The 16260-nt window shown below is 37.0% G+C and overlaps 1 protein-coding gene and 1 non-coding gene across 2 annotated transcripts; both read left to right on the top strand.

Moving 5' to 3' along the window:
- The first annotated feature begins 4 nt into the window (after positions 1-4).
- On the top strand, positions 5-15883 carry TMX1 (thioredoxin related transmembrane protein 1). The gene is made up of 8 exons (XM_032179864.3): positions 5-231; positions 3647-3762; positions 5090-5135; positions 6882-7010; positions 9129-9174; positions 9273-9374; positions 9497-9569; positions 14169-15883. The coding sequence occupies exons 1-8, from the start codon at positions 80-82 to the stop codon at positions 14342-14344; spliced, it is 840 nt and encodes a 279-aa protein (XP_032035755.1). The 5' UTR covers positions 5-79; the 3' UTR covers positions 14345-15883.
- Positions 3881-4015, top strand: LOC116456410 (small nucleolar RNA SNORA70). Its single transcript, XR_004244643.1, has one exon. It is a non-coding gene; the product is annotated as a small nucleolar RNA SNORA70 (small nucleolar RNA).
- Positions 15884-16260: the final 377 nt, after the last annotated feature.

Raw genomic sequence — 16260 nt, 5'->3', positions numbered from 1 at the left:
GGTCCGCGAGGGCGGAAGTGGGAGCTGCGACCGGGAGGAGCGGCCCCTGCGCTCGCTGTGAGGTGGGCAAGCGGCGGAAATGGCGCCCTCCGGGAGTCTTGCAGTTCCCCTGGCAGTCCTGGTGCTGTTGCTTTGGAGTGCTCCCTGGACGCACGGGCGGCGGAGCAACGTTCGCGTCATCACGGACGAGAACTGGAGAGAACTGCTGGAAGGAGACTGGATGATAGAATTGTGAGTGCGGGGCGGCCGGGTTCCTACGTCCGTTCCTGGACGCACGACTTCACCCCGCACGTTCCTCATGCAGGTCCCAGGCGCCCCAGGACTGCGCCTCCAAGTTGCGGAGCGAGCGTCCCCGACTTCTGCAGCTCCCCAAACTCCTGGGATCTGCCGCCGGCTTGGTCCCACCCCCTTGTCTCTTACCCGTGAATGTTAAGTTTCTTCTGGGGTGCACCCTCGTTTCGTTTCTGGAGCTGTGGTGCGCCCAAAGGGTTAGCGCCAATACGAATTCTGACATTTTTCATGACTTTGAGGATGCGATTGGGGCGCGGGGAGGGAGGTGTCTGACTAGTATCTAAGTAGTTACAGTGATTCTTCACAGACTTCTACACTTATTTTCACCACATTTTACAGAAGAGAATATTGAGCAAAATCTCTCCTCTCCTTTCGTCTGTCCTTAAAAGATAGTCTCTTTATGGTGCTGGAATTTGGGGCTTTTAAGCTTTTTTTTAATGGATTAGGTACGTTTCTTTTTTAATGTAAATACTGAGTTCAAGATGGCTTATTTTTAAGTTTTCGTTTTCTCTTTTTTCCTCCTCTTTTGCTTTCTCTGTTTTTCACTCCTCATCTCATTTTTCCTGTGGGTGTCTTTGTAGTGTAGAGAATACCTTGGGTTGTGACTCCTAGGTCTTTGTAAATGGTATTACATTAAAGATAATGTATTAATGTATACACTCTCAAGAGCGCCAGGTCATCATTTATTGCTCGAACGAAATCATGTATCTTGTGTGGTGATTTCAATTTAATAATATCTATTCTGCAGCGGTGGGAAATAAAGTATCTGCCTTTGCTTTAGATGCTAAGTTGTTGTTGATGGTGGTATTATACATATTAGCAGTATTACTGATAATAGTAAAAGCATGATTACTGAGTATTAACTGTGCTGGACACCACTAAGCACCTTTACACGCATACCATATTTAATTCCCTGCAAATTCTCTATGACAGGTGTTTTTCACGTTTTACAAATGAGTAACAAGATACCTAAATACTTTAACCTATGCAGATATTGCTGTGCTGGCTTTCTCTGGGTCTTCAGAGTAGGCATACAATAATTGTGTTAGAACACCTTCTTCTTTAAAAAGGTTCAGCTGGAATTGGCATACGCTACTCAGGAGACTGAGGTATGAGGATGGCTTGAGCCCAGGGGTTCAAGAGATCCTGGGCAACGTAGCAAAATAAATAAGTAAATAAATAAAAATGAAAAGACAACAGGGTTCATGTGAGTGTTTTCTTGTGTCACGAATACAACAAGGGTTGTCAAGTTAACGAGGCCAGTGGAAGTGACATCCCCAAAGGGAGAACCCAGAAGGCTAAATCAGTAAGTCCTGTGTTTTAAAAAAAAACAAAACTGGCCAGCGCGGTGGCTCACGCCTGTAATCCCAGCACTTTGGGAGGCCGAGGCAGGTGGATCACGAGGTGAGGAGATCAAGACTATCCTGGCTAACATGGTGAAACGCCGTTTGTACTAAAAATACAAAAAATTACCTGGGCATGGTGGCACGCGCCTGTAGTTCCAGCTACTCGGGAGGCTGAGGCAGAAGAATCGCTGGAATCTGGGAGGCAGAGGTTGCAGTGAGCCAAGATCCCGCCACTGCACTCCAGCCTGGGCGACAGAGTGAGACTCGATCTCAAAAAAAAAAAGTAGAACATTTATATGGAGGGTAAGATAAAGGGAAATATTCATAGTATGCATATAATCTGCAACTCTGAAATGAATTTTCATTCAGGCACCATTGAAAGCTTCAGGGGAGAGAAACTATGACACTTTGTTTTTCAGTCATCATCATGAGTAACTTGTTTTAGATCGTGCCTGTAAAATAGTGTTATAAGCAATATATTAAGCAATAGTGATCGTGTGTGTATATGCAAAATACAGTCAAGTATTACTCAAGGATATTTTTTAACTCATTATTATGGTCCAACTATATAAATACAGCAATCAGAAGTAGTATTAAGGAGAACAAGACTAACACAACATTGAGTATGAGGTAAATCCACCTTGGAGCATCTATCTGAAATTATGCTATAGAGTAGTAGTTTTTCTTTTTCCTTAAGTAGAGATTCTAAAGTAAGTTTTTAGAAAGCAACTGACAGCCTGGGCAACATGGCAAAAACCAGTCTCTACAAAAAAATACGAAAAATTAGCTGGGCGTGTGGGCAGCCATCTGTAGTCCCAGCTACTTGAGCTGAGGTAGAAGGATGTCATGAGCCCGGGAGGTTGAGGCTGCAGTGAGCCCAGATCGCGCGACTGCCTTCCAGCCTGGGTAACAAAGTGAGACCCTGTTTCAAAAAATAAAAAAGCAACTGAGCAACAAAACGAACCTGAAAAAGAAGGACTCTAGTAGTTTTAGTAATAGTCTCCTCCTAATTACAAGTGAATTATCTACAGTAAATCCATTTCTGCTCAGAAGTTTTGTCATGAAGATATTTTCATTGTACTACGATTTATTGTTAGGAACTTCGTTTTATACTACCAGTTTGTCTTGTTCTACAATGTCTATTTTAAGAGTTTGGTTTTCATAAAACAAATGAAGAAAATGTGAAGTACAGAAACTAGTTTTGTGTTTAACTGCTTTAGGCTTTATTCTTCCTGGTTCTGTTAAAAAAAAAAAAAAAAGAAAAGAAACAACCGTGTGGTGTATTACAAGATAAAATACAATAAAGTGGGAAAATAAGATCCTCGGGAGATAATACCAGAGGAGTAATTTAAATGCTAATATGCTTGCATTTGTAAATCCAAGGTCTTGGAAACAGGATGACCTAACTGGCCAAGAGTTTTGTTTGGCCTGCTTAGTATTTGTGTGTGGGTTATTTTTTGAGGTAACATTCTCATATAAAAATGCAGCTCTCCATCTTCTTTTAAATATGAATAGCCAGCCTTAGTGTGCCAGCATCCTTTGTGGCAATCCTACTTAATAATGGTTGCCACCTTAAGATGGAATATCTGCTTTCTTATTCACTACAGCCCAGGACACTTCTGTTTTTCCAACGCCTTGCATTTGTGACTGTGCATTGTAAATTATTAAAATTGGTAAGCTCTAACTTTGGTCTTGAGCTTTCTAGTGGCCACACGTTAATAGAGAAATGCAAAGGTTTTTTAAAGAGCTGTTTTGCATGTGAAAAAATCCTGTGTCTTATTCTCAGAATTTTATTTGATTAGCATCATCAGTTCATCATTCTTGATTTCTGGATTGTTACATCTACCCTTAAAAGTTTTTCATCTGCATAAAATTAACCACCTTGTCATCTTCAGTGTTTTCATATGAAATATTCTTCATAAATTATACATTTAAATTTTTTATCCCAAGATAAATGGTCATACTAAAGTACTTAACTTTTTTTTTTTTTTTTTATCTGTATTTCTTAGTTATGCCCCGTGGTGCCCTGCTTGTCAAAATCTTCAACCGGAATGGGAAAGTTTTGCTGAATGGGGAGAAGATCTTGAGGTTAATGTTGCGAAAGTAGATGTCACAGAGCAGCCAGGTACTGTAAGTCTTTGGTTAGTTTTGTTTCTTTGCTGTTTGGGTTGATAAATTTATCCTATTTTCTACATTACATAGTCTTAATTCTACCTTTCTTTAGGTTTTGAAAACCTAACAGTCTGCAGCTAGTTAACCTGACTTGTCCACCTCCGTGCTGGGGGCTCAGTGTGCAATGGTTGCAAAATGGAGATTCCCTGGTTGTGTATACACCTCATTCCTTGAATGTGTTGCTTTAAGGGTTCTTGAAGACATTACCCTCTTTTTATTCTTGCCCACATAACTGCCTCTGATTTGTTGTTCTTTGCATCCCAGGCCCCAGACTAGTATGTAAGATGCCTTTGAGAATTCCTAGAACATTGTGGTTCAGGTGAACGTTGGCCAAGCCACATTTGCATCCATACCAGCCTTCAGAATAAGGAGCATGTGGTTGAGTGTTTTTCTAGAGTCAAGGTCTGTTCCCTGACAAAAGAAGATCTGAATCTCTGAAATTGAGTTTTAAATTTAGTACCTGTGATTTGAGGATGTGGGCTCCTAAATATAAAGCCCTTGTGGTTGTGAGGTCAAATGCACTCCTGACTTGGTCCCTGGACAAGTGGCAGGTCCTGCCCTTAAGGAGGTTCCTTCCACAGACCAACCTCATCTTAACGTTCTCGGTAGTCACACTACCCTTGGGTTCTTGGCTGCCCCATCTCAAATGGTAATAATAAGTAATATTTATTGATCGCTTGCATATTATAGCAGTCTTCCAAGTATCTTGTGTTTATTATTTAATCCTTATACAACCCCATGAAATATGTAATGTCCCCATTTCACAGATAAGAAAACTGAGGCACAGGTCAATTCTCTGTAATATCAGTGTTTGACACATGGCTAACAATAAATGTTAGCTGCTATTATTTTTGCCTGTCTCATGAAAGATTCATAGTATTTTCTGTTTTTAGCAGCACCATAAACTACCTTTGTTTGTTGAATGTCAAGTGCAATTCCATTGGATTTTAGATCTAAGACCCTATTACCTTGTGCTGTCCCATGACTTATTACTAGTAGTCTTAATTTTGACAGTGATATAAATGGTGAAGTGTTTTTATTTATTTAAAAATGTATTCAGTACTCCTACATACTTTTTAACTGAGATGATGTGCAGTATTGTGTTTTTTAAAGTTGCTTTAAGTACATAATTCATTTTTAAATTATGTATTACAAAGCTCAACTATTAGGTATAATTTCATATTCTTTCCTATTAGTATGTATTTAAATAATTCAAAGTCACCTTTTAAGTAGTCAGTGATTGGCCTATGTAAAACCTGCTGTGTGTTCTTTATTTGTAGGACTGAGTGGACGGTTTATCATAACTGCTCTTCCTACTATTTATCAGTAAGTATTTGAAGATTCTAAATTATGGAGAAGGATGCATTATAGTGTAATCAGAAGTAGTAGGCCTCTGGCTTGGATCATGTTGGAAGAGCTGAGGTAATCTCATTATATTCAGCAGGTATTTTAGAGGGCTTGTTTTGCTTAGTGTTATCCTAGGTGCCTTTAGGTAGTTGAGTGTGATGTGTGAAACAGTCTCTGTTCTCAAAGATTTACAGTTGTTTAGGAAAGTGATGTTCTTGTGAAATGGTGTGATCCTGTTCATTGTGTTAAGTCATTATGAGTCCAAAGTAGTGGTGAGTCCTGTAGGAAATTGGATAAAGGAGAAATCACAGTTACCTGGATTGGTTCCCAGACAATATGGGGTTTAAATGAAACCTTGGAAGTAGAATTTTAAGAGTGGAGCATAAGCGTTTTATTCTTAGGACAATCTCATAAACAGTCATTAACAGGAACATGTTATGTCCAGAAAGTAGCTAAGAAAGTGCTGTTTTACAGCCTTGGGTAGGGCAGTAGGTGACAGTTGGGTGATAAATCAGAATGAGCAAGATTATGTAGTCTTCAGTGTCAGGTCTGTTAGTTTGGCTTTATCTTCTAAATTGAGGGTGTGAAATCTCAAGTCTGTGTACCTGCTGTGTACCCTAACATCATGTAGCTGGTAGGTTAAATACCAGGAGGTACTGAAAATAAGTTGACAATTCCTTGTGTTTATAGCTTGCTTTTCTTTGCCCTTTTTTCTTTTTTTCATGTTTTTAAAATTCACCCCTACTCCCTTTACATCTGTGTAAATTTCTGTTTGCTGTCTCCATAAGTGCTTCTGTCCTGCCCTTCTCATTTAGTCCTTTTCCCCACATGCCCCTTCAGTCTCTCCCTTTGCTTTTCACTTCTTGGTGCCCCATGACCTTATTTGGAATTTCCTGCCCTTTTTCTTTTAGTCAAAATTGTTTACCATGTTCTTTCTCCTATTTCCTGCCTGTCGAAATCTTAACCTATGCTTCAAAGAATAGCTCAAATGACACTTCACAAAAACTTTGTGTTTTGGGATGGGGGGCTTCCCCGTGGTCTTTACCTCTGGGTGGATAAAGGGTCCCTTAACCCTTACTTAACAGGTCCCTAGTAGGGAGCTGATGAGTTTTTGCACTTAAAGATTTTGGAGCCAAGAGAACATTTATGACTGACAGAACTTTCTACATTGGGAATGGGAAGGAGGAGGTGGATCTAAGGAAGGCTGCAAAGCTGACTAAATAGTCACTGAAATGAGAGGAAGGGAAGCATCGTACCAGATGCCTCCAGTGATTTAAAGCAGGGTGGCTGAGGTGATGCTATTATAGCCAAAAGTACTAGAAAAATGCCTTAAAATTTTAAGTTACAGCTTAACAGCTAATAATTACTATGTGCGAAGCACTATTCCAATAATTTTTATATAATTCTTTTAATATGTGTATTACACATAAGGCTTAAAAGTACTTTTCTGAGATTTATCTACTTACTGTATTTCATAGTTTAATTACTTGGAAGAATAACAGTAATCACATTTTAAGGCTTATGATTTAAAAAAATGTAACCTCATTGTTAAATTGGGGGCTAAAATGTCATGAGTAGGTAAATAGTATAATTTGCTATTAATACTTGTACATTGCTAATGCTTTTGAATGTTAGAATTGACTGTAAAGTGAGGTGAAAAAATAGCAAAATAAATATTAAATTATTTCTCAGTGCTGGATAATATTTAATTCTGATTCTCTTTAGTTGTAAAGATGGTGAATTTAGGCGCTATCAGGGTCCAAGGACTAAGAAGGACTTCATAAACTTTATAAGTGATAAAGAGTGGAAGAGTATTGAGCCCGTTTCATCATGGTTTGGTCCAGGTTCTGTTCTGTAAGTATGAGGGCTTTTTCTCTTACCCATTTCATAATTAATTGGAACAGATAATTATATTTTATGTAAAGCATTCATACTCAGTTTGTTTCTTGAGCTGTTAAGGGTTAAGGTATATCCACATTTATTACATGTTTGATTTTTTTTTTTTTTTTTTTTTTTTTTTGAGACAGAGTCTCACTCTGTCGCCTAGGCTGGAGTGCAGTGGCGCGATCTCGGCTCACTGCAAGCTCTGCCTCCCGGGTTCACGCCATTCTCCTGCCTCAGCCTCCCGAGTAGCTGGGACTACGGGTGCCCACCGCCGTGCCTGGCTAATTTTTTTGTATTTTTAGTAGAGATGGGGTTTCACTATGTTAGCTAGGATGGTCTTGATCTCCTGACCTCGTGATCTGCCCACCTCGGCCTCCCAGAATGCTGGGATTACAGGCGTGAGCCACTGTGCACGGCCTACATGTTTGATCTTTTTAGTTTGATCTTCTAAGTCAAACATATTTTCATGCTTCTTGAGTTAGAGAAGGCATTTTATAGAAGTAAGTTGTACACCTTTTCAGGAATATTTTAGCTTGCTAGATTTGGTCATATGTATCATCAAAAACTAAATGCCCCTAGGAGTCTTCTCAGCATAATGGGTAAAGCTATCACTCGAGTGTAATAATTTGAATGAGTAGGCTTAAACTTGTACTCATGCTACCTCCAGACTTCAATTTGTTTTTTAATGTTCTGTCTCCATAGAGACCGTCAAAAATTGCTGATACCAACTAAATTACATAAACTTCAACTCTTGATATCAAGCGATTGAATTATGTTTGGTTGGTTATTCCACCTGTCTGATAACTTCTTATATGAATAGTGTGTATAAACGGTGACCATAATAGCGTGCCTAAGCACTGAGCTTTATAGATATCTAGAGGGTAGATGAATTTCCTCGTAGCAACTGGCAATGGAGTGATAAGGATTGGAAGTAGCAAGCATGCTTTCTGCTTTGCTGTTGGAATACAAGGCCTCAACTGGTCATGTGAGAGACCTCTGGGAATAGTGAGTTTTGCTGAGGTCACCATGGACTGATCCTATGTGGCCATCTGTCTCTTCCTACCCTCTCACCACACTAACCTTTGGAGGATAGGGAGTTGGGACAGTAATCACATAAGAGAAAAATGCACTAGATTCTGGGGAAGGGAGAAAGATCAGCCCTGTTAATACTCATCCATTGAACTACCATGCCCAACTCAATTTTGGATCCTACCGTTCCTGAAATAAATTACTGCAGACTACAGTGAGGCTATACAGTGCTTTATGTTTCAATTCCTTGTTTCTCTTCTCACTTGGCTTTTAAACAACAGAAGCAACATGATTAAAATACCTTTTCTATGTCGAACTAAAAGTATAACTGATGTTTGTTCTCTGAAATCTCATCTCATAAATGAATCTTGTCCTTCTCCAGTAGAAGAAAGTAGTTGCGTGTAAGTCTAATTTCAAGCAGCTACAGTTGGGAACTCACAGACCTTTCTTATTTCTGAAGCATGCCTTTTTAAAACTGGCCATTTAATTATGTAAAATACTAATTTTTGCTTATATGATGACTTAGCATTTATTTCGTATGTAATAATTTTGTATATCATTAAAAGATGTCAAACTAATGCTCTTGTAAATTTTAATTAATTTCAGTAAAAAAGAGGGATAGTTCTTAAGTGGAAAGAATTGGCTTGACAATTGTTTCCAGTCCTTCCTTTAGCCTCCCTTTGGTCATGCTTTGAAGGCTTTTAAGGGTGAGTAAGAGTTGCCTCTTCCAACTGGTTTCATGGAACTTGTAACCCTTTACTCAGTGTATTGGAGAAATCATCAGATGAAAGACAAAATATTAACATCAAAACAGTGTGAGAAAAGGAAAAAAAATACTGTCAAGTATTTTTATTTATGAGGCTGCCACATGGTAGTGTCAATTTAGAAACAGTTTTCATGAACAAGGCTTATTACAGGCATGAAATCAGTGATGTATCACTAGTCTTGATTAACAGCAATAAAATCTGTCATATTGGGGAAATTATAGAGTAGAAAATAGTATGTATAGACAAAGCTGTGTATGTTATTCAGTTTTTTAATCATCTATTTTATTTTTAGGATGAGTAGTATGTCAGCACTCTTTCAGCTATCTATGTGGATCAGGGTATGGACTAAAATATTTTTATCTTAAACATTTTTACCACTATCACTTTAACAAAAATGAACAGATTTTTAGTTTTTTTTTTTTTCTTTTGATTTTAGACTTGCCATAACTACTTTATTGAAGACCTTGGGTTGCCAGTGTGGGGATCATACACTGTTTTTGCTTTAGCAACTCTGTTTTCCGGACTGTTATTAGGACTCGTAAGTATTTCATTTTTGGAGTGCTAGGAAGAAAGATATTTAAAAAGTTATTATTTAAAATAGTTACATTAGCTGTGGCATATATTCTACATTCAGATTTCTTACAATGTTTATTTTTACAGTGTATGATATTTGTGGCAGATTGCCTTTGTCCTTCAAAAAGGCGCAGACCACAGCCATACCCATACCCTTCAAGTAAGTATATTTTTAAATGTTTATTTTTTATTCACTATAGTCCTATTCATTTCTGTAATCACAATCACACATTTCACAGGTTGCTCTTCCAGCTTAGAATTCTAACTGTGGATTGTTGGTCTTTATCAGCTATGGCATAAGGGAAGGTAGAGGAGATGTATATTTCATATAACAATGTAGCCCAGTGGATTTTGGAACATTGTTATTTCCTTGACTCTTATATTATGGGGAATTTTAACATTGCATATAGCATGTAGCTATTTAATAATATTTATTTGGTGTCAATTTATAAGTGGAATATATTCTGCTCTTGAAGTCTTTCATTAGTATACCGGCTGCCACATTTGAAGATTATTCTTTGAATGCCAGCCAATTGTAAGTTTTTTCTGGTAGGATATTGGGAAAAGCAATCCCTATAGTTGATTTAGGATGTCACTGACACTGAACTGTACTACAGAACAATTTAAATAATTACAAGCACTTACCAGTCTTATAATTGTACTGTTAATGGAAGCATTTATATTTGCAGTTCTTAAAGAACTTTTACTTATCTGTTACCTTGTTTGCTCTTCAGCAACTCTGTAGTAGAGTGCATAGGTGTTACTGCTCCCATTTTGTACTTGAGGAGACTAAGGTTCACAGTCACACAGAAGTGACAAAGCTGATTTTAACTAAATCAGACGTGTGGCCTGATATTCCTTCATTTATGATGTCTTTTGTTTGTTTGTTTGTTTGTTTTTGAGACGGAGTCTTGCTCTGTTGCCCAGGCTGGAGTGCCGTGGCGCGATCTCGGCTCACTGCAACCTCTGCCTTCCAGGTTCAAGCTATTCTCCTGCCTCGCCCTCCCAAGTAGCTGGGACTACAGGTGCCCACCACCACGCCCGGCTAATTTTTTGTATTTTTAGTAGAGACGGGGTTTCACTGTGTTAGCCAGGATGGTCTCCATCTCCTGACCTCGTGATCTGCCCGCCTCGGCCTCCCAAAGTGCTGGGATTACAGGCGTGAGCCACGGCGCCCGGCCATGTTATCTTTCTTAACTTAGGGCTTCTTGAGATCAAAATTTCCGAAATGAAGTCTATGGAGATTGCATTTATAGTGTACCTTGTCCTTTCATACTGGTAGGTCATCTTTTCATTTCTTAGATAGTTGCATTGATACTAAAAAGGACATGCATAGGGGATGGAATCATTTTATCCAAAAAGGGCCACTGACGTCTAGGAAAAAAACGTAAGCATAGATTACTTAAAAGACAAATGTACTGTTAGGTTTAAGGTTTTTGAAGTGAAATGAATATAAAATGTTTACTTACCAACTTTTAAATTGTGAATAAAATGTAAGATTTAATTTAGTAGATACAAAAGATAGATATATAAAAGTAGCTATACAGATGGTCCCTGACTACAATCATTCAACTTAAAATTGACTTTACAATGGTGCAAAAGGAATGTGCGTTCACTAGAAACCGTACTTTAAATTTTGAATTTTGACCTATTCTGGGCTACTGGTATGGAGTACTTTTGTGATGCTGGGCAGATTAGGTTAGGTTAGGTGTATTAATGTATTTCAACTTATGTAAGGATAGGTTAGTTGTATTAAATGCCTTTTTGACTTATGATGTTTTCAACTTATGATGATTTATCATCATAAGTCAAGGAGCATCTGTATTATGTTTCGTTTTCTTATATTCTGTCTTCACCCTCACATAAATCATATAGCCGTCAGAAAATCTGTAGGGTGATAAGTGTGCAACTAGCATTGGATCCCATAAATGTACCAAAGTACCTATTAAGTCATGTGTTGTGCAGGCTGCTACTGCCACTGTTGCCAGTTCGTCCTCCCGTCTTCCAAGAGTTTACTTTGGGAGTCTGCATAGATTGATTTCTCTGAGGATGTAGGTGTTGGAGTCTGAGTCATCTTATCACTTAGAGCAAACTTGAAAGTGTCTGAGACTTGCCTGAAGAACTTGTTGAAACAGATTGCTGATTCCCCACCCTGGGTTTTGGACTCAGAAGTTCTGTACTGGGGCCAAGAATTTCCATTTCTTACAATTCCCAGGTGAAGTTGATGTTGCTTGTCTGAGGACCACTATTTGAGAACCCCTGTCTTAGAGAGAGTGGTTACCAATAGGAAAATCAATAGGCCCCAGGGCCTGAAATAACTTGTCTTTTCGTGTTGACCATACAAACTTTTTAAAAGAATACTGACTCTGATAGAATCCTTTCTGTGCAATATTGTGGAACACGTAACTGGTGTTCACAAAGAGGTAAGTGTTCTCAAACAAGAAGGGTAAGTCAGTGAATAGGCACAATTTTAGAAACTTTAAAAGAGCTGAACCTAAGGAAATGACAGAGATAATACTCTACCTCTTTTAGGAAGTTACAAGGGAATTCATTTCTTGGAAATGAAATTTTTAAAATGACTTGGCTAATTAATGTCAAGCTACTTAAGTTTTTCTGTCCTCTATTATGATCCACAGTAAAAGTCACTAAAGAAATCTTTACCTTTAAATATCTGTTAATTTGGAGGGATTGAAAGGTATAAAGTAAAGGGTTTTTTGAATGCCTTTCCAAATCATTCAAAAAGAAGGCAAGCATGGTCTCTGAGCCAGAGAGATCTGATTGGGCATCCCAGCTCTACCACTTAATAGCAAAGCAGTATGACAGACATTTTTTACCCTCTGAGCATGTAACCTCCTTTGTGAAATGAAAGTAATTATATTTGCCCCTTTGGATCATTATGACACTTAGAAGATAGGTATGTAATGCTCACATTATCCTGGTAACATAAGCATTCATTAAGTAATCACTATGCATATGATTGTGTAATATATTTTTCTTTAGTAATACAACTGATATTAATCCAGACTGTAAAGTGATATTGTCATGCCCCTTCCATAATGGAACACATAATTTGAGTTGTTTTCCAATGTGTGTGCTTGTCTTGATTTTGAGTTGCTAGGGTTGCTAAGGAAACCCAACTCAATCTACTGTTAAGCAAAATTGGAATTTATTGGTTTATGTAGTGATGAAGTCTGAGGTCAGGGTTGACTGGATCCTTAAGGCTCAAATGATGTTGTTAAGATGCTGTTTCTGAGTTACTCAGTTCTCCACACCTTGACTTGTTCAATCCTCAGTTGAGTGCTTTTAGAATTTTTTTTTAAATTATTTTTCTAGTTTTTTTCTGCTCACAAGGACATCTGGATCAGTTTGGCCCTTTCCAGTCACTAGCATAAGGTGGTTAGAGAAAACCATAGTCACAATCTAAGAATAAGAAGGAAATTCATTTTTTTTTTCTACACCCACCTATTTTTTGGAGAAATTCTGGTGCACTCCGCTTGTGTAAAGGTCTCACTTTTTGGAAACCAGGGTTTCTCAACCTTGACACTATTACTGTTTTTGGCCAAATGATTCTTAGTTGTGATGGACTGCCTTTAATAGCATTCTACTTGCCGATAGCACTGCCCTTCTGGGGTGTGAAAAAAAATATCTCTAGACATTGTTAAGTGTTCCTTGAGGAGGGGGAAAACTCGCCCTTGGTAGAGAACAGTGGTTCTCTAGCTAGGATGGTCTCCATCTCCTGACTAGTTTACAGTGAATACTGTAAACCAGTATTCACCAGGACTGCCTGGGGTGTGGCATAGGGAAGGGGCTGTTAGCCCAAAATAAAGATGGATGCCAGGCAGACTAAACAACAGATTGTTCATTACTGGTAATTTTTCCCCATGGTTTGTTCTGCCTTACTAACCCAATCCTTCCTTGCAGGCCCCCCCTCCCTGGCCCCATCATTCTCGATTGCCTAGGATTGGGGGCAGTCTGAGATCATTGAACAGAGTAAAGCTCTTTGACCCAGTTCTGTCTCCTGTATCTCACCATAGTGTGCTCTAAGCTTAAGTTAACTAGCAGCTGGCCATATAAAACATTGAAAGGGTGTGCATTTATTCATTGAGATGCACACTTAAGATTTGTACATTTTATTCTTGTAACTATATTGTAATAAAATCATATATATGGGGGTTGAGTAAGGGGAAGCACATTTATAAGACCAGAAGAAGATATGGACAGAAATACAACCTTCAACTGTAAATGTGTGATTTCTGTTCCCCTGGGAACGGAAACAAGGATACTGTTTAAGTTTTAGTATACTTGTTGACGAGAAGTTTAATAGCAAATTAATATGAGATAGTTTTTTTTTAAAGCCAGTCAAATTTAGCAGTGGGGGTTGTGTATCACCATTAGTGACAGTAATATTAGTAAGTTCTGATAACCTACTACCATTGGACCAACCAGTTCTTTTTAATGCTATATATTTTTTTACAACTTCCATATTCACAACATTAATGCTGATTCATTAATTTCAGTTCAGTTTATACATAGGTGGGTAATTAGAATGACTTTGATAACTAAAATGGCTCAATTTTTATTTTTATAATATTCACGTTTTTTTTCATCTTATCTTGAATAACTTTTTCCTTTTGGAAATCCGAACATGATAAATTTATGCCAAAGCAGTTTTTGGGCGTATGAGACATTGTATCTTGATTTTACTCTAAAGCAAATCTACTACATCAACAAAAATACATTTTTGGTCTTTGTCTTTAAGAAAAATTATTATCAGAACCTGCACAACCTTTGAAAAAAGTGGAGGAGGAGCAAGAGGCAGATGAAGATGTTTCAGAAGAAGAAGCTGAAAGTAAAGAAGGAACAAACAAAGACTTTCTACAGAATGCCATAAGACAACGCTCTCTGGGTCCATCATTGGCCACAGATAAATCCTAGTTAAATTTTATAGTTATCTTAATATTATGATTTTGATAAAAACAGAAGATTGATCATTTTGTTTGGTTTGAAGTGAACTGTGACTTTTTTGTATATTGCAGGGTTCAGTCTAGATTGTCATTAAATTGAAGAGTCTACATTCAGAACATAAAAGCACTAGGTATACAAGTTTGAAATATGATTTAAGCACAGTATGATGGTTTAAATAGTTCTCTAATTTTTGAAAAATCGTGCCAAGCAATAAGATTTATGTATATTTGTTTAATAATAACCTGTTTCAAGTCTGAGTTTTGAAAATTTACATTTCCCAAGTATTGCATTATTGAGGTATTTAAGAAGATTATTTTAGAGAAAAATATTTCTCATTTGATATAATTTTTCTCGGTTTCACTGTGTGAAAAAAAGAAGATATTTCCCATAAATGGGAACTTTGCCCATTGTCTCAAGAAATGTGTATTTCAGTGACAATTTTGTGGTCTTTTTAAAGGTATCTTCCAAAATTTCCTTGTATTTTTAGGTTATGCAACTAATAAAAACTACCTTACATTAATTAATTACAGTTTTCTACACATGGTAATACAGGATATGCTACTGATTTAGGAAGTTTTTAAGTTCATGGTATTCTCTTGATTCCAACAAAATTTGATTTTCTCTTGTATTTTTCTTACTTACTATGGGTTATATTTTTTTATTTTTCAAATTGGATGATAATTTCCTGGAAACATTTTTTATGTTTTAGTAAACAGTATTTTTTTGTTGTTTCAAACTGAAGTTTACTGAGAGATCCATCAAATTGAACAATCTGTTGTAATTTAAAATTTTGGCCACTCTTTTCAGATTTTACATCATTCTTGCTGAACTTCAACTTGAAATTGTTTTTTTTTTTTCTTTTTGGATGTGAAGGTGAACATTCCTGATTTTTGTCTGATGTGAAAAAGCCTTGGTATTTTACATTTTGAAAATTCACAGAAGCTTAATATAAAAGTTTGCATTCTACTCAGGAAAAAGCATCTTCTTGTATATGTCTTAAATGTATTTTTGTCCTCATATACAGAAAGTTCTTAATTGATTTTACAGCCTGTAATGCTTGATGTTTTAAAATAGTAACATTTTTATATTTTTTAAAAGACAAACTTCATATTATCCTGTGTTCTTTCCTGACTGGTAATATCGTATGGGATTTCACAGGTAAAAGTCAGTAGGATGGAACGTTTTAGTGTATTTTTACTCCTTGAAGAGCTAGAATACATAGTTTTCACCTTAAGGGGGAAAACCACAAACAATGAATCAACTGACCATTATGTAGTAGACAATTTCTGTAATGTCCCCTTCTTTCTAGGCTCTGTTGCTATGTGAATCCATTAGATTTATAGTATTGTAATATACAAGTTTTCTTTAAAGCCCTCTCCTTTAGAATTTAAAATATTGTACCATTGAAGAGTTTGGATGTGTAACTTGTGATGCCTTAGAAAAATATCCTAAGCACAAAATAAACTTTTCTAACCACTTCATTAAAGCTGAAGACCAGTATGATTTCTAGTTGCTTTTTGAAGGTATGCTTTATTACTTTGTATTTAATGATGTTCAGATGAGTAGTTGTGTGTTCCTATATATGTACTTGATATGTGTAATCAAAAGACTACCTTCTTTTTCTATTGGGATGTTTAAGGACACTAATGCTCATTAATCAAGCATTTTTTTTTTTTTTTTAATGTTCTAGTATATGTGACATTGCCAATTTTTTTATTAGAAAATATGTGACCAGAAAGATTCTATAGAGTAAAAAATCAAAGCAAAACAAAAACCACAAAAAGACCCCTGTACTACAGAAAATGTAAAGTTGGCCGAACAGATAGGGTCTTGAAATTTCAGGAAACATATAATCTCACGATTCTTAAAGATTGTCACTGTAGACA

The sequence above is a fragment of the Hylobates moloch genome, unplaced genomic scaffold (genome assembly GCF_009828535.3).
Source record: "Hylobates moloch isolate HMO894 unplaced genomic scaffold, HMol_V3 SCAFFOLD_16, whole genome shotgun sequence".
Lineage (NCBI taxonomy): Eukaryota > Metazoa > Chordata > Mammalia > Primates > Hylobatidae > Hylobates > Hylobates moloch.
The sequence above is the reverse complement of the archived record's forward strand: the minus strand, read 5'-3'. Positions and strand labels throughout refer to the sequence as shown.